Raw genomic sequence first — 22,697 nt, 5'->3', positions numbered from 1 at the left:
CCATTAGTGGAAATTCTGCCTACCAGTGCATCCATTCATAATTATTGATTGAATGATATATTACTATAATGGCTTTAAAGTGTTGATGTTCTAATCTGTTGTCCCTTCAGTACTTTAGTTGATACAACAATATAAGGGAGAGGTTTACATTCTAACCTCTGTATTCATTTGTTTATGTGTTTACTAAAATTCTTTCTTTTTCCACAAATATTCTGTTGCCATTATTATTTCAGTCCTCAAATTGTATCACTATTGGGAGCTCTTTGTGTTTGACTCCTACTGACATTTTTTCACACATCTTCTTCATCCTTGAGCACTTACTTACTTTCTGCCCCAACAAGATATTCATGTTTACACTGTTCTTTCCCCTGACCTGGAATCAGTTATTTTTCCAAGGGGTGCTTATTCCTTTTAGTGGGATATGGTATTTAGAATCTAAGATCTATATATGTGATATGCACATTGCCACCAGGATGTCCTTCCTTCCAAATCCTATTACAATGAGAATTGATATATGTTATAGTTTTAGGAATTGATATTGATTTTTTTTAAAGATTTATTTATTTATTTGTTTATGCAAGCACTGGGTACAGTCAGAAGTGCGGGAGGGTGAGAGAATTCACCAGAGCCAGAGCGGGGAGCAGAGCAGGCAGAAGGACCGAAGTACACCACTGAGGGGAGCAGCGGGCGGCAGGAGAGGTCTGCGTGCCATACGGACCCTCCTCGGGTGGCCGGGGAACAGCCGGAGATCTAACCGGCGCTTCAGAGGCTACGGGCAGCTTCGCAACCGAGCGCTCAACTGCTGCGCCACTGGGGAGGCCCTGATATTGATATTTTTAATTCTAATTTGGTAGTGTAGACTTTATTCCAGTCTTAATCTTTTCATATTTCAACTTCTTTCTCCAATAGAAAGTAAATTGGCTCCCATTATCTTCAATTCAGAGTCATTTGCTTAGTTTTCATTGTACACGTGTAGTTTCAACTTTGCTAACTATACTATCACAATAAAAAAAAAACCTAACTAGTGTTCAGTACTTGTTAAAAGTTCTTTTCGAGAATGAAGTTATATTGTCAGAGTCCTGTATTCAAATAGGGCAATTCTGCTTCTGGTAGTGACAGTACAGCTCCATTTGGAAAAACAGCTATCTCCCACTGATTGCAATTAGAAATTCTAGCCACAGTACCAGAAAGCAACTATGTGAAGGAACTGGATTATAACAAAAAGCTCATACAAAACGGAAGGGAGTCATCACTTGGAAGCAGGAAAATACCAGTGGTATTTTTAAATCTCTTTTCCTTAAGGAAAGTGCCAGTTAGCTTCATGGTGCCATTTAAAACTGTGATAGAAGCCTGCAGGCTAATTAGATGATATATCAAGAAATTTTGGGGGATAGCTGCAAATTTAGTAAAGTGAAGGCAGAGATCCCACCTGGATGAGTTACCAGATAGGAGCTCCAAAATATGTAAAAACTTTCACCAAATCTTTTGTTGAATTGTCTAAGTGCAGCCTAGATTTCTGGTGTCTCAGTTAGGGCTAAAATAACAAAAGAACGCTTTCAGCTGCTTACACTAGGAGGGGTAGACAGCTTGAAGTTTGATGGCAGCTAATTTAACTGCTATAACAAAAATATCAAATATTTGGAGGCACATAACAGATTCTTCATTGTATCTTCCAAATTATCCAGTATCCGATCTGAAATACAAGATAAGAAGAAATTTGACCCTTGCTCAAAAGAAAATGCAGTCAATAGAGAGCAACGCTTTGGTGACTCAGATGTTGAAATTAACAGACAAGAATACTAAAGAAGCTATTACAGCGGTCTCAGGTACAAAAAAGACAAGAAGACATTTATGAGTGGAGAGATAGGAACTCTCAGCATAAACATATAACTGCAAAATCTCTTTGAAGTACTAGAACTGAAAAATGTGATTTCTGAATAACAAATCATTGTTTCTACTTAAGAGAAGTTTGACAGTAGCAGAAGTATCAGTGAATTTCACAAGAGACTAGTAGAAATTACGTAATCAGAATAGAAAACATAAAAATAGATAGAACACATATCAGATTCTTTTTAAACACATTTATTTTAAATGCAGGCAAGAATTGGGGTGTAGGCCAGAGGTGTGGTGGGTGAGAGGATTCACCAGAAACAGAGTGGGGAGCAGAACAGGCAGATCTACTAAAATACACTTCTGCAGGGAGCAGCGGGCCATAAAGGAAAGGTCTGCTGCGCCATGTGGGTTAGCTCCCTGGCCAGGGATTGAACTCATGCTGCAGTGGCTGGTGATAGCTTGATAGTGCTAAGACTTTCACCCCTGTGCCACCAGGGAGGTCTTTTTTTAAAGATTTATTTATGCATAGAAGAACTGGGGTGTAAGCCAGAAGTGTGGGGGTGAGAGGATTCACCAGAGAGTGGGGAGTGGAACAGGCAGATCCACTGAAATATAAATGCTGAGGGGAGCAGCAGGTAAGACAGGAGAGGTCCGCTGTGCCATGTGGGCTAGCCCTCTGGCCAGCCGGGGATTGAATTTTTTTTGTAGTGGCTGGCGATAGATTGATATCACTGTCTTTAACTGCTGCGCCACCAGGGAGGCCCTCTTAATCCAATAAATTATGTGTAGTTTTGTAAACCAAACACTTGCAAAAAATAGGAATGTTTAAGCCATACTTGTGGGAAAACTAGTTGATAGAAATTGTCAGTGGGCCCAGTGTTTTGTAGTGATCCATCTATTAATCTTATACTTATGTTGTAAGATTTTCACCTAAATGCTTTGGGTTTTTGGGTGCTATTTTAAATCCTGTTGCTTTTTAAAATTTCAGATACCAGTTGTTCACTGTAGATATGTAGGAATTCAGTTGTCTGTTTTATGTTGACCTTGTATCCTTTGAATTTGAAGGATTAATTTATCAGTTGTAGGAAGTTTCCCCTGCCTTGTTACTTCCCCAACTCTTTCTAGATTCCTTTGGGATTTTCTACTGAATCTTATCATCTGTAAATAGGTACAGTTTTATTTCTTACTTTCAATTTGTATTCCTTTAAATGCATTTTCTTGTCCCATGCTGGATTGTACTTTCTCTGTTTTCCATTATTATGTTGAAGAATGGTGATAACAGGTACCCTCTTTGTTTCAGGTCTCAGTGCGGGAGATATTCAGTGTTTTACCATTAGTATGATGGTTCTTGTATATGATTTTTGTAAATGCTCTTTTTCATGTTGAAGAACTCTGTTTTCTAAGCGTTTTAAAGTATTTACATTTTATCAAGATAATTTTAGATTCACATGGAGTTGTAATAGTTAATTCAAAGAGAGCTCTTGTATAGTTTGCCCAGTTTTCCACAATGGTAATGTTTTATAAAACTGTATCTTAGTTGGGTTATTGATATTTACCAATGTAATTCAGATTTCCTGTTTTACCTGTAATTGTGTATTATCATGTTTCTACCACCATAGTCAAGATATATACAGATTCCTCATCTTGCCTTTTTATCAGTCACCTCCATATCCCTACTCCTACCTGAACTTCACATCTGGCAGTCACTGATTTGTTCTGCAGTTCTAAATGTTTGTAGCCTCAAACATGCTCAGTAAATGGAGTCATATAATATAAAATCTTTGCGGATTGAGTTTTTTCACTTGGCATAATACCATAGAAGATTCATCCACATTGTTGCATGTTCCATATTTGGGCTATTACAAATAAAGCTGCTACTGAACATTTGTGTACAGGTTTTTGCATGAATATTGAGTTTTTTATTTCTCTGAGATACATACCAAGCAGTGTATTTGGTGGGCCATATGATGGTTGTATATTCATTCTAAGGCATTCCTAAAGTATGGGGGGCCACACCATTTTTTAAAAATTTCTTAATAATCATTTTCTTTCTTTTTTTTTAAAGATTTATTTGTTTATATAAGAACTGGGGTACAGTCAGAGGTGAGGGAGGGTGAGAGAATTCACCAGAGACAGAGTGGGGAGCAGAACAGGCAGACTGACCGAAGTCACTGATGAGGGGAGCAGCGGGCGAGGCAAGAGAGGTCTGCCATGCCATGTGGGTTTCTCCCTGGCCAGCCGGGAATAGAACCCGCACTACAGAGGCTGCGGACAGCTTCACAGGGCTGCGCTCAACCCGCTGCGCCACTGGGGAGGCCCACCATTTTAAATTTTCACAGCAATATATGAGTGATCAAGTTTCAACACATCCTTTAAAAAAATTAGACATAGTGGTAAATATTTAGTAATATCTCATTGTGGTTTTAATCTACATTTCTCCACTAACTAAAACAATGAACAGTATTGAGGTATAATTTATATAGTGTACAATCCTGTATGTCAGGATTTCATCTATTTTATAGTTGGATAGTATTCTAGTATTCTATTGTACATACATACATACCATGTCTTTATCTACTCACATTCAATTTCATAACATTTTATCATCTTAAAAAAGAACAGCAATACCTTTAAACAGTCCCTCCCACAGCCTTTGCAACCACTAATATACTTTTTTTTTTTTTTTTGGTCTTCAGAGATTTCCTATTTTGCAGATTTTTTTTTTTCAAATACAGATTATTTATGCATACAAGAGCCAGAGATACAGGGGGTGAGTACAGGCCAGAGATACAGGGGGTGAGAGGATTTACCAGAGACAGATTGGGAAACAGAACAGGCAGACTGAAATACACTGCTGAGGGCAGCAGTGGGCGAGACAGGAGAGGTCTGCCTTGCCAGGTGGGTTGTTGCTGTCTGTCTGGCTGGCTGAGGGATCTAACTGGTACTGCAGAGGCTGTGGATTGCTTCATAGTGCGGTACTTAACCCCCTGTGCCACCAGGGAGGCCCTATTTTGGAGTTTCTTATGAAAGTTTTACAATATGTGTTCCTTTGTAACTGGCTTCTTTTACTAAGCATAATGTGTTCAAAGTTTATTTTGTGATGTGTATTAGTACTTCTTTCCTTTTTATGGCCAAATAGCATTCTATTTTGGGGCATACCACATTTATTTGATTCATTAATGCATATTTCTCATTTTCACCTTTAGACTATCTTGAAGAATGCAGCTATAAACATTTGTGAACAAGTTGGTGTGTGGCCATATATTTTCATTTTTCTTGGGGATATATATATATATGTGTGTGTGTGTGTTTCTTGGGGATATATATATGTGTGTGTATACAAATATACACATATATGTTTATATGCACACATATGCACCTTGGATTGGAATTGCTGGGTTTTGTGGTACCTCTTTTAAATCCTTTGAGGAACTGTCAAACTGGTTTCCAAAGTGGCTGCACCATTTTATATGCCCACTGGCAGTGTTTAAGGATTCTGATTTCTCCACATCCACTTTAACAGTTGTTATCTGATTTTTTTAAATTTTAGTCATCTTAGCACATGTGAAATTTTATCTCATTGTAGTTTTGATTTTCATTTGCCTCATAGTTAATGATGTTGAATATCTTTTCATGGTCTTGTTGGTGTTTGTATGTATTACTTAGAGATTATCTATTCAAATATTTTGTCTATCTTTAAATTGGATATTTGCCTTTTTATTGCTGCTTTGTTAGATTTTTTCATATAGAGAGGTTTTGTCATTGGAAAATATACATGACATAAAATTTACCATTTTTTAAGATTTATTTATTTATGCATACAGGAACTAGGGTGTAAGCCAGAGGTGCAAGGCGGTGAGAGGAATCACCAGAGAGAGTGGAGAGCAGAACAGTTTGTTCTACTGAAACACACTGCTGAGGGGAGCAGTGGGCAAGGCAGGAGAGGTCTGCTGTGCCATGCTGGTTGCTTCCTGGCTGGCTGGGAATCAAACTTGTGCTGCAGTGGCTGGCAATAGCTTGATAGCGCTGTCTTTAACCCCTGCACCACCAGGGAGGCCCTAAATTTACCATTTTTTAAGTGTGATGTTAGTGCATTCATACTGTTGTACAACCATCGCCACCATCTGTTCTCCAGAACTTTCCATCTTCCCTGATTGAAACTTTGTACCCATTAGACACCTTAAAGTTACCATTCTACACTGTGTCTATGAATTAGACTTTTCTAGGAACCTCATGTTAGTGGGATCATACAGTATTTGTCCTTTTGTGTCTGGCTTATTTTACTTAGCATATGCCTTTAAGGTTCATCAATGTTGTCACCTTAATCAAAAGTTCTTTCCTTTTAAATACTGAATGTCATTCCAAAGTATATATATATTCTATATTTAGTCATTGATCTATCAAATGGACACTTAGTTCACATATACAACTTGCAAATATTTTCCCTCATTCTATTAGTTGTCTTTAATTTTCTTGATGTTGTCTTTTGAAACACAAAAGTTGCTAATTTTGATGAAGTCTAGTTCACGTAATTTTCCTATTTTGCTTGTGCTTTGGTGTCATAATTTTCAGTTCTTATGTTTATGTCTTTGATGCATTGGGAGTTAATTTTTGAATGTGTATTAAGGCAAGGCTAAAAACTCACTTTTTGCATATACATACACAGTTTTCCCAACATTATTTGTTGAAAAGACTATTTTCTCCCAGTTGAATGTTCTTCGCACCGTTGTTGAAGATCACTTAACAGTAGATATATGGGTTTAGTTCTAGACTTTTAAATTTTTTTCAACTGAGTTGTATATGTATTCTTCTGGTAGTACTACAGTTTCTTGATTTGTTGTTGACAGTAAGTTTTGAAATGGTGAAGTGTGTGTCTTGCTTTGTGTGTGTGTCTTCCTATTTTGCTTTTTCCTTTTGAAGGTTGTTCTGGCTATTCTGGTTTCTTTAGTTCTAAATAAAGGTTAGAATAAGGTGGTCAATTTCTTTTTTATAATTTATTTTTGTTTATGCATAGAAGAACTGCAGTGTAGGCCAGAGGTGCGGGGGTGCGGGAGGGAGAGAGAATTCACCAGAGACACAGTGGGAAGCAGAACAGGCAAAGATCTACTGAAATACACTACTGAGGCGAGAAGCGGGCAAGACAGGAGAGGTCTGCTGCACCATGTGGATTAGCTCCTGGCCGGGATTAAACTCATGTTGCAGTGGCTGGCAATAGCTTGATAGTGCTGAGACTTTAACCCTGACCCACCAGGGAGGCCTTGAGGTGGTCAATTTCTACAAAGAAGTCAGCTGGTATTCTGAAAGAGATTGTATTATATCTGTCCATCAGTGTGTGGAGTATTGCCATCTTAATGTTAGATCTGTCCATCAGTGTGTGGAGTATTGCCATCTTAATGTTAGATCTTCCAGTTCATTAAATGTAGTGTAGTGTTTTCCGTTGGTTTAGATGTTTCATTTCATTTCAGTGATATAATTTTCAGAGTATAGGGTTTTCATTTTTTTTTGTTAAATTTATTCCTAAGCATTTCATTCTTTTTGGTATTGTAAATAGATCGCTTTTTAATTTCATTTTCAAATCTTTTTGTAGGTGTATAGAAATAGAATTGATTTTTTGTGTATGTTTATTATAACCTTCAACCTTTCTAAACTCATTTATTATAATTGCTTTTTAGTGGATTCCTTAGGATTTATATAGAAGTGATGTTATCTCCAATGAGAGGCCTTCTTTTCATTGATGAACCTACATTGACAAGTCAGTAACACCAAAGACCCACAGTTTACAGTTTTTAAATTTTAGTCAACAACCATATTTATTGGTCATTTGACATTTGCTTACCACTTTTCTAGGCACCAAAGATACATCATAGAACAAAATTCAGAAATTCATTCCCTCTTTAAACTTACATTTTAGTGGAGTAAGATAATAAATGAAAAGTACAAACAGGTAATAATAAAATAAATATGCTCTAAGTACAGAACTGTTGACAAACAATTTATATAGATGACCTTGGGGCTGTAGCCAAGGAAGCTCTATGCTTCAGTGAATACTGAAGGTATATTTTTGTGAATCCGGAAGTTGATTGGAGTAGCTTCTCTAGCAGAGGGACACGTTGCATTTCTCTTCCACATGGATCTGAAAGATGATTTCGTGGCTCAAGGACATTTCACACCTGCTGCATGTGAAAGGCTTCTCTTCTTCATGAATCCTCTTATGCAAGTGTAGCTGTGATACCTGAAAGAGCCTTTGTCGCACCAGGCACAAACAAATGTCTTTCCGTAATGCATTTTTTTCTGATGAACATTTAACTAGATGAAATGCATCAAGATGTTAAGATGCTTCTCCTGTTTGTATGATTTGGGGGCTCCTAGAAATATATTTTTGTGTGTCCTCCAGATAAAGAAATTCACTCAATGCTCTGTTGATTAGGGATATGATCAGGGATGCTCTTGTCTGGGCTGGAGAGAAACTCTGGTGCCACCATAAGGACATCTTGTGAAGTGGGTCCTTGCAGGGGCTCTTTGTGGAACCAGACTTGGTCTTTTGTAACTGAGTGGATTATCTAAAGAAATATTTCCCTCTTCAGGCACAGGCTAGGTACTTTCCTGAATATTGAGTAGGGAAGGCATTTTATTGCCTTGGCTAGCAATACAGTTCTTTATGTGACAAGTTGTCAAAGAAATGTTGCCCTTTGCTTTACCTTCATATCCTTGTCCTGTTTCCATTCTAGTATCTTGGGGAGTCCAGGTGGGTACCTTCACATTCTCCCCTGTTGGGGTTCCTACTGACAGTTATTTTGCTGGTTTAACATTGACTTCTCTTAAGGGCATATCCTTACAAAATCCTTTCTTGTGTCTACATGCGAATGTGGAACTCCTCTATTGAACTTAAAAATGATCAGTCTTGGGTTGATGGATGAGCTGCCAAATTGTTGGCTTTTGGACTGGGTTTATTCCCTATAGTTTACTATAGATTTCACTTTGGTGTTGTATATTCTAGGGTTTTTGACAAATGTATAATAACACATATCCATTATTATAGTATCATATAGGTTAGTTTTACTTTTCAAAAATTCTTCTGTTCCATCTTGTATCTGTAACCCCTGGCGACACTCATCTTTCTACTGTTGCCAAGTTTTACCTTTTCAAGAATCTCATGCTGTTGGAATCGGAGTATATAGTCTTTTCACTGGCTTCTTTCACTTTGTAATATGCATTAAGATTCCTCCATACCTTCTCCTGGCTTGATAGCTTATTTCTTTTTTAAAGCTGAATAATATTCCATTGCCTATATATATACCATAGTCAGTGTATTCATTCACCTACTGAAGGACATCTCTGTTGCTTCCGTGTTTTGTCAGTAATGGATAAAACGACTTATAAAGAGGTATATATAAATAAAAAGGTGTTTATATAAAATAAAGATGTTCATAAAAGTATGAGGTTTTTATGTGGTCATAGTTTTCAACTTATTTGTGTAAATATCAAGGGTTGTGATTGCCAGATTATATGGTACAATCATGTTTAATTTTGTAAATAAAGCCAAAATATCTTCTAAAGTAACATTTTTCAGTCATACCGTTGATGAGAGTTCCTGTTGCTGTATATCCTCACCAGTATTTGTCATTCTGTCCATTCGTGTAGTTGTGTAGTGGCTTCTTGTTTTATTTTCTAATTCCCTAATTAATAGGATATGGAGCTTGTCATATGCCTATTTGCCATCTATATATATTTTTTGCTGAGGTGCCTTTTCTGAAATTTCCACACTTTTAATAATGTTAATTTTATATTGTTGATATGTCTTTTACAAATATTTTCTCCTGGTCTCTGAGATTAACATTTTAATTTTTCTGAAGTTTGTTAGTATTTTGTTGAGTACTTTTGTGTCTCTCTAAGTTATGCTGGTATATAGATGTCTCTGTTTGTAGTATCTTTTCTGGTTTTGGTTTGATAACTGATCTCATAAAAATAATTGGGAAGTGTTCACTTCTTTCTCTAATGCTCTTTTTTTTTTTATAGAGGCATGTTTTTTATTTATTTATTTATTTATTTATTTGTTTGTTTCTTTGTTTCTTTGTTTATACATGCACTGGGTACAGTCAGAAGCACGGGAGGGTGAGAGAATTCACCAGAGCCAGAGTGGGGAGCAGAGCAGGCAGAAGGACGGAAGTACACTGCTGAGGGGAGCAGCGGGCGGCAGGAGAGGTCTGCGCGCCATGTGGGACCCTCCTCCGGTGGCCGGGGAGCAGCCGGGGATCGAACCGGCACCGCAGAGGTCGCCGGCAGCTTCGCAACCCAGCGCTCAACTGCTGCGCCACCGGGGAGGCCCCTCTAATGCTCTTTTATTAGGCGAGTTTGTGAAGTATTGGTTTGAGTTGTTTTTTTTTAATGTTTACTATAATGCACTTGGGAATTTATCTGGACCGTTGCTTATCTTTGTGGGTAGTTTTTAAATTACCAATTCAATTGTAGTTATGTTACTCCTATTGTTTAATTTTTCTTGAGTCAGTTTCATGTAGGTTATCTAATTTTTGTCATAAAGTTGTTCATGATATTCCTAGAGGTCTTTTTGTTTCCTGAAGGAAATAGTAACATCTTCTTTTTCATTTTAGATTTTAGTATTATGACTTGTTTAGTTTTTTTCTTGACCATTCTAGTGTAAGGTTTGTTAATTTTTTTTCATCTTTTCAAAGAGCTAGCTTTTGGATTCATAAATTTTTCTCTATTTGTTTCTTTAATTTCCACTGTAACATTACCTTTTCCTTCCCCCTGCTTCCTTTAGGTTTAATTTGCTTTTAATTTTTAGTGTCCTATGGTGAATGGTAACACTTTTTATAGTATGATATGATTTTATAAGAGAAAGTACCTTAGAAAATTATAATAGGAAATGTTTTTGTACCAAACTACTCTTTTTAAAAATTTAATTTTTATTAAATTTTTTTGCATTAACATTATTTTGCATCCTTTTTTTATGATACAGGATTTTTCATTTCAGTGTGGTCACTGTAGTTTTCCCAGCACTAAAGCACCCATAATCCTCTACCACAGTCCTTTGTGCTCTCTTCACCCTCCCCTGCCCGTCTCCATACCTGCCCCACTTCCCTTCTAGATGCCACAGGTCTGTAGTCACCTTTCAAGAGTTGGTTTTCAAGTTTGTCTTTCTCTGCATACCACCTGTTAAATGAAATCATCCGATAGATATTTATCTTTCTCCTTCTGGCTCATTTCATTTAGGTTAATCTCTTCTGGTTCCATCTAACAGCATGAGATTGCCCAAACAGCATGAGATTATCTTTTTTGATCGGAAGACAACTGATTTTTGTGTGTTGATTTTGTATCCTTCCACTTTGCTGAACTGTTTTATTGTTTTAATTATTTTTTCCATGGAGTCTTTGGGTTTTCCATGTGTGTTATCATATCATCTGCAAATAATGATAGTTTTACACCTTTATTCCCAATTTGGACTCATTTTATATCTTTTGTCTAATTGCTGTAGCTTGAACTTCTAATATATGCTGAATAGTATTAGAGTGGGCATCCTTGTCTTGTACCAGATCTTAGTGAAAAGACTTTCAGGTTTTCACCACTGAGAATGATCCTAGGTGTGGGTTTGTCATGTATGGCCTATATTATGTTAAGATAAGTTCTATTTATCCCCAGTTTTTCAACTGTTTTTTATCATAAGTTGATACTGAATCTTATCAAATGCCTTCTCAGCATTTGTTGATATGGTCATGTGGTTTTTTTCTTTCCTTTTTGTTGATGTGGTGAATTGCATTAAGATTTATTGATGTTTAACCATCCTTGTGTTTCTGGTATAAATCCGACTTTGGTCATGTGCATTATCTTTATACTGTATTTTTGGATTTGGTTTGCAAAGATTTTATTGAGCATTTTTGCATCTGTGTTCATTAGGGAGATTGCTCTGTAGTTTTCTTTGTGTTGTCTTTGCTTAGTTTTGGCATTAGTGTGATGTTGACCTCACATTTAATGCTTTTAAAGAAGAGATTGATGTGTTAAAATAATGTTTTTACCCCGAAAATTCTTCTTTTGATATTTTTTCTTTCAAATATTATTGATTTGCCATTTGTTTACATAACTATATAATTTTGGGAGAAGAACTTCACGCTTTCATATGTGCACATACTTCAGTCATCCTCCAGCAAAGCTCCAGAGAGTACCTTATCACCTTCCTTCTCCTATCACTTCTCCTCTCCCCCGTTCCCTCTGGTAAACAGTGTATTTTTCACAGAGTCTAACAGTTATTTTTGTTGTGTTTTGCTAGTGTGTTTTCTTTGGTTATTTATATTCCACAAATGTATTAAACCATCCAGTAACTTTCACTTTTTGACTTAATTTACCATAACCTCCTCAAAATACATAAATTTTGTCTCAAAAGGCAATATTTAACTTTAATAGCTGTGTAGTATTCCATTTAGTGTATTTTCCACAATTTCTCTATCCAGTCGTATGTTGATGGGCATTTAGGTTTGTGTCATGATTTGGCTATTGTGAACAATGCTGCCATGAACAAAGGAGTACATATACCTTTTCTTATTAGTGTTTTCCTATTCTTTCAGTAAATACCTAAATATGATATTTCTGGACCATAATATGTTTTTGTTTTGATTTTTTTTGAAGAATTTTTATAATGTTTTCACCAAATTGTATCCCCACCATAGAGTGTTGAGTGTTCCATTTTCTCACAACACTTTTTGTTTACAGTCTTTTTTGATATAGGTCATTTTCAAATAGGGGTCAGGTAATATCTCATTGTGGTTTTGGTTTGTATTTCCCTTATGCTGTGAAGGGTTTTAGAATGTGCATGTAAGCATTGATCTGTATGTCTTTGGAGAATTGTCTAGATCTTTTTTAATTTTTTAAAGATTTATTTAGTTTTTATTTATTTATACAAGCACTCAGAAGTGCAGGAGGGTGAGAGAATTCACCAGAGCCAGAGCGGGGAGCAGAGCAGGCAGAAGGACCAAATCACACTGCTGAGGGGAGCAGTGGGCAGCAAGAGAGGTCAGCGCGCCATGTGGGCCCTCCTCCAGTGGCTGGAGAGCAGCCGGGGATCGAACCAGCGCTGCAGAGGCTGCGGGCAGCTTCGCAACCAAGCACTCAACCGCTGCGCGACAGGGGAGGCCCTGTCTAGATCTTTTGCTTCTATTTTGATTGGGTTGTTTTTTTCTTGTTGAGATTTATGGGTTTCCTATATGTTATGGAAGTTAACCACATGTTGAACATTCTATGTGTGCATATCTTCTCCTAATCAGTAACTTTCCATTTTGTGTGGCTTCTTCTTTTCTTGTACAGAAGCATTTTAGTTTGATGTAGTTCCATTTGTTTATTGTTGCTTCCTTGTTCCTTGCTGTTGTAGTTTTATCCCCAAAAACGTATCTTCAGTTGATGTCAAGGAGAGTATCACCAGTTTTCTTTAATGTATTTTATGGTTTTGGGTCTTATATCCCAGTCTTTAATACATTTTGAATTAAGTTTCATCTCTGGAATATAAATTTAATGGTCTAGTTTCATTTATTTTGCATGAAGCTCTCCAAATTGCTCAAAACCACTTGTTAGAGGCTTTTTCCTCTTTCCATTGTGTGGTCATGACTTATTTGTCAGAGTAACTGTCCATATATCTTTGGAGTTTGTTTTTGGAGTTTGTTTTTGTTTTGTCTTTTATTTCATTGGTCTGTACTTTTGTTGCTGTTTCAGTACATTATGATTTTGAATACTCTTGTAGCTTAGTATAGTTTGAAGTTAGGAAGTGTGATACCTCCATATTTCTCCTTTTCTCGTAGGATTGCTTTAGCTATTAGAGTTTTTTTGTGGTTCCATACAAATTTTATAATTGTTCCATTTGCTTGAGAAAAATGTCATTGGGATTTGATTTGATAAGTATTGTGTTGAATCTGTAGATTGCTTTAGCTAACATGGCCATTTTAACAATGTTTATTCATTCAGTTCATGAACATAGAATATATATTTCTTTGTGTCTTCTTTTATTTTCTGGTGTGTTACAATTTTCAGTGTATAGGTCCTTCACTTTACTTGTCTTTTATCCGTGTTTAGTCTTGGAAGGTAGTATATGAACCTAAGAATTTGCCCATTTCTTCTAGGTTGCCTAATTTGTTTGTATATGGATATTCTTAACAGTCTCTTATAATCCTTTGTATAGCTCTGATACTGTTGTAATGCCACGTTTTTAATTTCTGTTTCTTTTTAGTTGGGTTTATTCTCTTCTTTTTTTTTAAATTGAGATAATATTATTTTTCTACATTGTATGTATGAGATTCAGAGGCATAGGATCACACCTCACATGCCTGTCCTCATGCCGCACCTACCACCAAAGCACACATAATGCTCTATTATAGTCCATTGTGCCTCTTCCTCACTGTGTCCTCTTGCTCCCTTGTAGCCTCTATTCGACAGTCAGTTTTCTAGGGTTTGTTTTTGGTTTGGTTTTACAAGGAACTCAGCAAATGAAAAATGAGCCATTCAAAAAAAAAAATGGGCAGAAGAGCTAAACAGACAATTCTCTAAAAAGGACATACTGATAACTAACAGGCACATGAAATAATGCTCATCCTCACTTATCAGGGAAATGCAAATCAAAACCACAGTGAGATACCATCTCATATTCATAAGAATTGCCCATATCAAAAAGACGAGAAACAAGTGTTGGTGAGAATATAGAGAAAAAGGAACCCTCTTACACTGTTGATTGGAATGTAGACGGGTCCAGCCCCTCTGGGAAAGGATGTGGAGGTTTCTCAAAATATTAAAAATAGGTTTATCATTTAAAATAAATAGCTTTTTGTCTCATTGATCTTTTGTGTCTTCTTTTGGTTCTATTTTATTTCCCCTCTGATTTTTATTATTTCCTTCTTATGCAGAACTTTGGTTTCCTTTGTTCTGGCAGTTTTTGTCTTTTTGAGTTATAAATTCCAGTGTTTAGAATATCTGCAATCTGATGGAATGTGCCTTTGTGTGTTATATTTTCTAGCACCCTTTAATATATTTTCTTTATCTTTGACTTTTGATCTTTTACAGTGATGTGTCTTGGTGAAGCTCATTTGCATTTAGAAACTTGGGTATTCTTTTGCTTTCTTGGACATCTGTGTTTAATTCTTTCCTAATTTTGGAAATGCTCCACTATTTCATTGAATAGTATCTCTGTTCTTTTCTCTATTCATGTTCTGGAATACTCATCATCTGTATGTTTCTTCTTCTAGTGGAGTGTGATATGTCTTGTAATGTTTCTTTATTTTTCCTAAATCTTATTTTTCTCTCTTCCGTTGGGTCATTGTGCATTTATATCTTCAATTTCTAAAATTCTTTTGCCGCTTAAGTCTAATTTTCTTTCCATATTCTAATTTTTTTCAGTTTCTCTTTTTCTCTCTCTCATTTAGTGATTTCAGTCTCGTTAGCAAAGATGTTTTTCTGCCTGGATCTGTTTTGTAAGATCCTAAACCTGCCTTTCTGTTTATGATTGTTATTCTCAATCCTCTGTTCTATACTTGAGTTCTTTGTCCTTTATCTATTCTTCTCTTTTAGTTTTTGCATCTTGTTTTGTTTTGCTCCTTATTTCCCAGGTGTGTGTGTTGCCTTATTGTTTTTTTTTATTTTTCCGTTTGGTGTACTGTATCTTTAGTTTTATCATCTTCCTTTAGTTTGGTGGCAGGTAAGAGAGGTATAAAAAGTTGCATTTCAAAGAGTTGTTCTCAGTCTTGTTGGGGAAGGAGGGCTATTGGAGGTGGATAGTTTTACATTGCTTTTTCTCTCATTGGGTTCACAGCAAACATTGTTCCCTGCTTAACAGTACCCAAATTCTAGGACCATATCTTCTTGCTTCTCTTCTCTGCAGAGTACAACAGGTCTCTCTCAAATCCCAGCAGTCAGGGGAAAAGAGGTTTTGTCACCTCCACAGTTGGTAGCCAGGTTTTCTGTGACAGAACCAATGGTACCAGTGTCTCATGTGCGTGTAGGCTTATACTCCCCTTTCAGTGAAAAGATTCACCAAGCTTGGTCCCTATACCACAGTCTGTTTTTGGTCCCTAGGATGTTTGGCTGACTGGATTGGCTGTCCCCTGTTTGATGGTTGCTTTGCTTCTCCCTATCCTGTCGCCATAGTGAACCACCAGCTGCAGAGCAAAATATCCATGGTTTAGTCCTCTGTTGTCGGTGATAAACTGGTGAAATTTCCTTGGGGCAAAATTTAATTTTTCTTAGATGTACCTTGGGGAGAGATTTATCCAAGCCTCCCTAGTGAACAGTTATGGGTAGAGTGTATCATTTTGGAGTATTTTAATGTGTGTAGTATAGTACTGATATTGCTGTACTTCTTAAGTTGAAAATTGGGTTCATGGAATTGTAGGTATTAGTTTTCTGTTTGATAAATGTGTTAATGAGATAAGAAGTTTTTGTTTCTTCTCTTTTAAGATAAAATCTGTAGTTCTGGAAGTAATTCTGATATGATGGAAAACAGCAAAGAGGAGGTAAGAATAATTTGAAACACTTAAGAGATATTTACTTATAAATAATCATAGTATGTCATCTGATTGCTTCTGTTCAATACATATATAATTTTATATGTATCCACTTTTTTACCCAAGTATTGTGATATTTCAGCTTGATTAGTTTTCCATTTTTAGAAGTTGTTTATTATTTTTATTAGTGTTATGATTTGCCTCAACCATGTACCTACACTACAGAAGACTTGCTAACAGATAGGTATCTGAAGGTTTTTATATTGCAACAGTGTTTCTTAAGGTGGCTGTTGTCAACCTGACCCTGTGGTTCTGAGATCTCTCAAATTTGGATATTCGGAATATTAGCAATTATTATGGGAACCCATTTTGAGGTCCTTTATCTGACTCCAGGCCTACACTGTGCTTTTGCTATTCTGTTTTAGCTAGTGTAGATATTTAATCCAGTATGATATACTTAGGGTACTGGCAAAATGATGGTGAATTTAGTATGTCATAGCAAATTGTAGATGTTACTTTGTGCCATGTACTAGGATAGAGAAAATGACACATTTTTGCATCTAAAAACTCCTTCCTTTTGTTGGAATAGGATTACTTATTATTTTTTTAAAGATTTATTTATACGTACAAGAACTGGGGTACAGGCCAGAGTTGTGGGGGGGATGAGAGGAATTCACAAGAGACAGAGTGGGGAACGGGGAACAGAAGAGGCGTATTGACTGAAATACATTGCTGAGGGGAATAGCAGGCAAGATAGGAGAGGTCTGCTGTGCCATGTGGGTCACCTCCCTGGCCGGGGATTGAACTTATGCTGCAGTGGCTGCAGATAGCTTCATAGTGCTGCCACTTCACCCCTTGTGCCACCAGGGAGGACCCAGGATTACTTTTATACTTTGTTTTGTCATTGTTGATTAGGGCCAAGATCATGATAAATAGTATGTTCTCTCCCACTCCCACAAAATTCAATAGTAAAAATTGAATAAAAACCAAACAAAATTAAATAAAGGATACTTGACAGCAAATCAGAATCAGTTTCTCGTGTTTCTTTTAGAAAGAAATATATTTTACTCATATATATAAAATTTTGATTATATCACGTATCACTACATCAAATATCTTAGTGCAGGGAAAATAGTTAATTTTGTAGGTATTTTGCTTTGAGAGTGCTACTCACCTTTGTATTTATTTCTCAATTTAGGGAGCTAGCTCTTCAGAAAAATCCAAATCATCAGGATCGTCACGATCAAAGAGGTTGGTTGATCCTTAATGGGAAACATTTTCTTTTTCAGGTTGTTTTATTTTTTATATCTAAAAAGAACAATGTTTTTCTAAACTTACTTTAAACACACTTGTTTCAGGTAAACTATTTTATACAAACATACCTATTTACATCTTCACGCATAATGAAACTTCATGTATCTGACACTTGGCTTTAGTAATTAGTCATTTTTGAGAGCTTGTTTGGAGATTCTGGTAGGGAAGCACAGTTACTCATATACCCTTCATGAAATGGTCCATCTCTATTCAGTGAAGGCCATTTTCTTTGATCAAGAATGCAGCTTTGGGAGGGTTGCACATAGAACCCTGAGGGAGGAAAGGAATACCTGCCTAGCCAGCCAGATCAACTGAATCAACCCTGGCAATCACTGGGGTGACAAATGTCACAACCAGATCACCCTCACATCCAATATTTGCTCATTCTGACTGAATTCTAATGGAATCTTCTGGGTTGGATTTATTATGTAGTAATTCTCCTTGTAATATTGTACATCATTTCTTTTAGATCAAATATGTGCTTTTAAAAAAGGAGAAAATGGGAAATGAAACCTTGAATGCCTAATGAGATAGCATGGGTTTTTAAGGATTATATTTGTCTATGATGGGGAGTGATTGCCATAATCATTATGAAAAAATTAGGAGAAGATCAATAAATGATAAAAATACTGTTAAATGTTAAATTTTCAATGTGAATTGTACATAAGAACTGAAACTACTTCTGAGCATAATATAATGTATACCATACTGTTAAGTATAGTTTTATTAGAATTTTGCAGCTTATCCTATTAGGCTTTCATTGTTTCTAACCATCTTGAATAGCTTGCTTTTTAATAAATAAAGTTTAATAAACCACTTGCTTATTATTAAATTATTTTCTAAGTTAGTGATTCTTAAAGAGGAGAACCGTCCCCCTGGTAGCTTTTTCAATACATACGTATCCTGTTCCTACACTAATCCATCTGAAGTATATTCTTCAGTAATAAACTTATAGGCATGTATACTTCTCTAGTTGATTCTCACTTGTCTAATTTGTAAGGAGCTATTGCTAAATCTGAAAACACATTATTTATGTTTTTTGGTTGCTGCTCCGATTGTCAGAATGCCCATAATTGTGTGGACTTAATTCTTTAATAGGAAACCTTCAATTGTAACGAAGTATGTAGAGTCAGATGATGAAAAACCTTTGGATGAATTTGTAAATGAAGATGCTTCTAATGAAAATTCAGAAAATGATATTACTATGCAAAGCTTGCCAAAAGGTAATGTGTATTTTTCATATGAAGTGGAAATGTATTTTATATGTTATTACAGAATTGGAACTTGATTACTATTAGCTGTGTGTAAAGGACCAGTCATTTCATTTTAATTGTGATAGTCTGACAGTATGTTAGCATAAGTGATAATGTGTTTTTGAGGTTAAAATTTATAATATTCAGCTTTTAAATGATCAAAACTTATTTTCTCTTTATTTAGGGTTTTTGAAAAGAGATTTTAGTTCCCAAATCATACCTAAATGTGGAAATTGTTTTAAAAGTCTAATAATTTTTATACAGTAAATACAGTAAATTTTAATGTATTTGATTTATAGAAAAAATGTTCAGAAAACTTACAAAAAATATTTAAAGTCTAGTTTGCCTTACTGAATTCTTAAATTCCCTATTGTTCAAAGGTATGGTAAACTATTAAAGGTAGATTTAGGTATGTTTTTTGCATTTATCTTTCTACAAAGCCTTGTCACCTACCTCTCAATTTTTGCAGATCTAACCTTAAAACTTCACTAATTAGGGACCTCCCCTGGTGGTGCAGGCGGTTGAGCGCCACGCTGTGAAGCTCTCCATAGCCTGTGCAGCACCAGTTTGATCCCAGCCGGCCGGCGAGGGTCCCACATGGCGTGGCAGACCTCTCCTGTCTTGCCCGCTGCTCCCCTCAGCAGTGTATTTCACCAGTCTGCCTGTTCTGCTCCCTGCTCTGTCTCTGGTGAATCCTCTCACCCTCCCACGCATCTGGCCTGTACCCTGGTTCTTCTTGTATAAATAAATAAATAAATCTAAAAAAAATAATTAAAAAAAACCTTCACTAATTAGATTGAGGGGAAGCCAAACGAAAATTGTGGACTTTTCATAGCCCATGTCTGAGAACAGTATGATTACATGATGAACGATTACAGGGGACTTGTAATTTCAGTGTTCCAGAATCAAAAATTTAAATCTCTTTTCTTTATTGAGTTAAATGTTTAAGACTCCTAACAGATTTTTCAAATTTATTCTGACAACCATTTATAGCAGTGTTTATTAAACTTTATTCTATGTGTATACTTATGTTTTTATGACACATTTTTTGATTATGGAAGATTAAAAAATATGGTGGGTAAGAAGATAAAGACATTGCTTTACCAGGATCAATTAGGAGTTCAATGGTGAGAAATGAAATGAAGAAAAAGAATGAAGGAGAGAAAGAAGAGAGATAGAAGAAAAATTGATAGATCTACTATTTTCTTGACTTTGTAAATCATCTATGAAAATTTTATGTAATGGTTTGGTGACCAAGTGCAGAAGCAGCTAACATGGGAGTCTGAGTCCCATAGGGAGTGACTCACTTTGGATTGTTACATTCTCAGCAGTTGTCACTGGGAGTCCTTATGATGGCCACTGAGTGAGCTAAAAACTCGGAATTCAGATCCTTCTTTTAATGATACTGTGAAGAAACTTTGGAATGTTAACCTGAGCTAAGCATAATTCTCTCCAGTCAAACCAAAAATAAGACTTTTTCCATAAGGTTAAATCTGGGTGATTATAATGAATTGTTATAATACTATATTGGACATGTGTAGCTATCAGACTTTTAAAAAATTAGCTCATTTAATCCTCAAAACGATACTGTAAGATAGTTGTTGCTTCTACTTACAGAGCTGAAGGAACAAATTCAGAGCTCCGTTACCTTTTTTAGCTTTAAATTGAGATGCTAAGATTTGATCCCTAGTCTGCCTCAATCCAAAGCTAGTGAGTGCTCTTTTCATTGTGTTTCTTCACTTCCATTTAGAGAAGAATATTCAGAAATAACTAAAAAAAATTAAATCTTTTAAATCTTCAGCTATTTTTCAAATGCCAGGGTTCCTCTGAGAATATTTTCATCAAATGTTTGTCATAAGTAAAACACTTTTTGTGGAGATCATTTAAATTTACCAGTTTGTAAAAGCTCAATCCTCTGTGCCTTCCCCACCTTGATTCCCCCTTTCAGAAACTCGGGAATTCACTTATATAAGTGCTATACCTTGTCAAAATCGGCTTGCTAATAACGTAGGGCTTTGTTGCAGGGCAACAGCCCCTGACATCTACCAGGTTCTTCACTGTTGCCAATAATGCCCAATAACTAAGCCAAGTAATGTGTATATGTGAGACCTGGACCCTTTTTACCGTGTCACTGTTATATTTGCTTTTGAGAAATCATAATCAAAACTTAACAATCTCTCCTCAGTTCACGTTTTATCGATAAGAAAGTAACATTCTTTTAAAATACTTTATAGGAACCAACAGTTGACCTTGTTCTGTAGTTTAGTGTTAGAATGCTTGAACCTAAGTATCTTAATACAGTCTTCTGTTTAAAACTCTTCAAAGACTTGGCAGAGTACTGAAGCTTTGGCATACTAGATGGGCAATGCTGCAGAATGGGTATAGCAGTAGTAGCGGAATGAACTTTTAATCCCCCCCATATTCCCCCACAACAGTAAAAACAACCCTTAAAACTCTTTTCCTGAGTTTGTGATTTGGATTATGAGAATAGGTCATCTTTAAAAATTTTTTTCCTTGTCCTTTTAATTTATGAACTCCTTATGGAGCTTAGCGTGGATATTCATATTCAAAACAGCTTTTGTGATAGGCACTTATAAAAATTCAGAACTGGGCTGAGGCTTTCTACTTTATTCACACATTTCTGTTATCAGTTTATAATACCTCCCCTTTTTTTATGATCTATATTCCAACAAGTAATCTGATTGTTGACACCTGGCCCTTTTATTATTTCCATGATTTATTTACTCTTGGGAGGTCTTTATTACAAGTATTGAAAGCTTGAAAGAAGCAAAACTATGTACCAGCAATGTTGGCTTTATCTGAACTGAAGTCTTGTACTTCACTTGCACATTTAATATGTGTAATGGTTTTTTAAATGAAATCATTCTAGGTACAGTGATTGTACAACCAGAGCCAGTGCTGAATGAAGACAAAGATGATTTTAAAGGGCCTGAATTTAGAAGCAGAAGTAAAATGAAAACTGAAAGTCTCAAAAAACGCGGAGGTAAATACAAGTGAAAATGAAAACATGAGTTTCAATTGCTGTTTATGACCATATTGGAAAATCTGATGTGCTTACTAAAAATACCTCCACTTTTTTGCCCATTGTTTATTAAAAGCACTACTTAAAAATAACTTCTGTTTCTCTCTGAGCTCTGAAGCAGAAAAGGTTAAACACCATTTATCCCAACACCTTTGCCTTCAGTGGCTGTTAATGTTATTTAAAGAAGCTTAGCATTTCTTTCTTGCATATGTAAGTTCTGTAATGCCTATTGCTCGAATACCATGTGTTCCTCTCACCCCCAAAGAATTTCATATTTGGACAAAATCTTGCCTATTGCCTTCAGGTAACTTATATGTAGCTAAAACATAGTTTCACAGAGCGATGAACATCTGAATTAGTGTTACCTGATGTGCTTATTAAAAAAGCAAGTCCCTCGACTCCATTCTTAATTACAATGTTGAGGGATGACATCAAGAAAATGCCCCAGTTCTTACATACATTAAAATTGGAGATCTGTTTATCTAAGGATAGCAATGTAGATATGAGCAGGAAGAGGAAGTTAGAACTAGTAACCCTCCCTTCATCTGTCTGAGCTGCTTCTCCCTTTGTCTGTCCACCCTCACTTACACATACAACCATACTGGCTAACCATCTTAGAAAGTTATCGTAAGGAGGATTCATTTAGAAATTTATGACAATGGAATATGTGTTTGCATGTGATTTTAAAATAGTGCCTATATGTATTTTTTGGCAGATTAATAGAGCCAGAATCCATGACTATAAAAGGAATGGATCTCTAGAAGA

At 36.0% G+C, this 22,697-nt stretch overlaps 1 protein-coding gene across 1 annotated transcript in view; it reads left to right on the top strand.

Moving 5' to 3' along the window:
* ATRX (ATRX chromatin remodeler) overlaps nt 1–22,697 on the top strand; it is a gene marked incomplete at both ends in the record, with an annotated part of 225,503 nt that overhangs the window by 46,428 nt on the left and 156,378 nt on the right. The window contains 4 exon segments of the mRNA XM_084259121.1: nt 16,276–16,331; nt 17,521–17,573; nt 18,735–18,859; nt 21,780–21,893. Coding sequence (XP_084115247.1) covers nt 16,276–16,331; nt 17,521–17,573; nt 18,735–18,859; nt 21,780–21,893 — 348 coding nt within the window.

This window comes from Talpa europaea, assembly GCF_964194135.1.
Source record: "Talpa europaea genome assembly, chromosome: X".
NCBI classification, from domain to species: Eukaryota; Metazoa; Chordata; class Mammalia; order Eulipotyphla; family Talpidae; genus Talpa; species Talpa europaea.
This window is presented reverse-complemented; position numbering and strand designations above follow the sequence as displayed.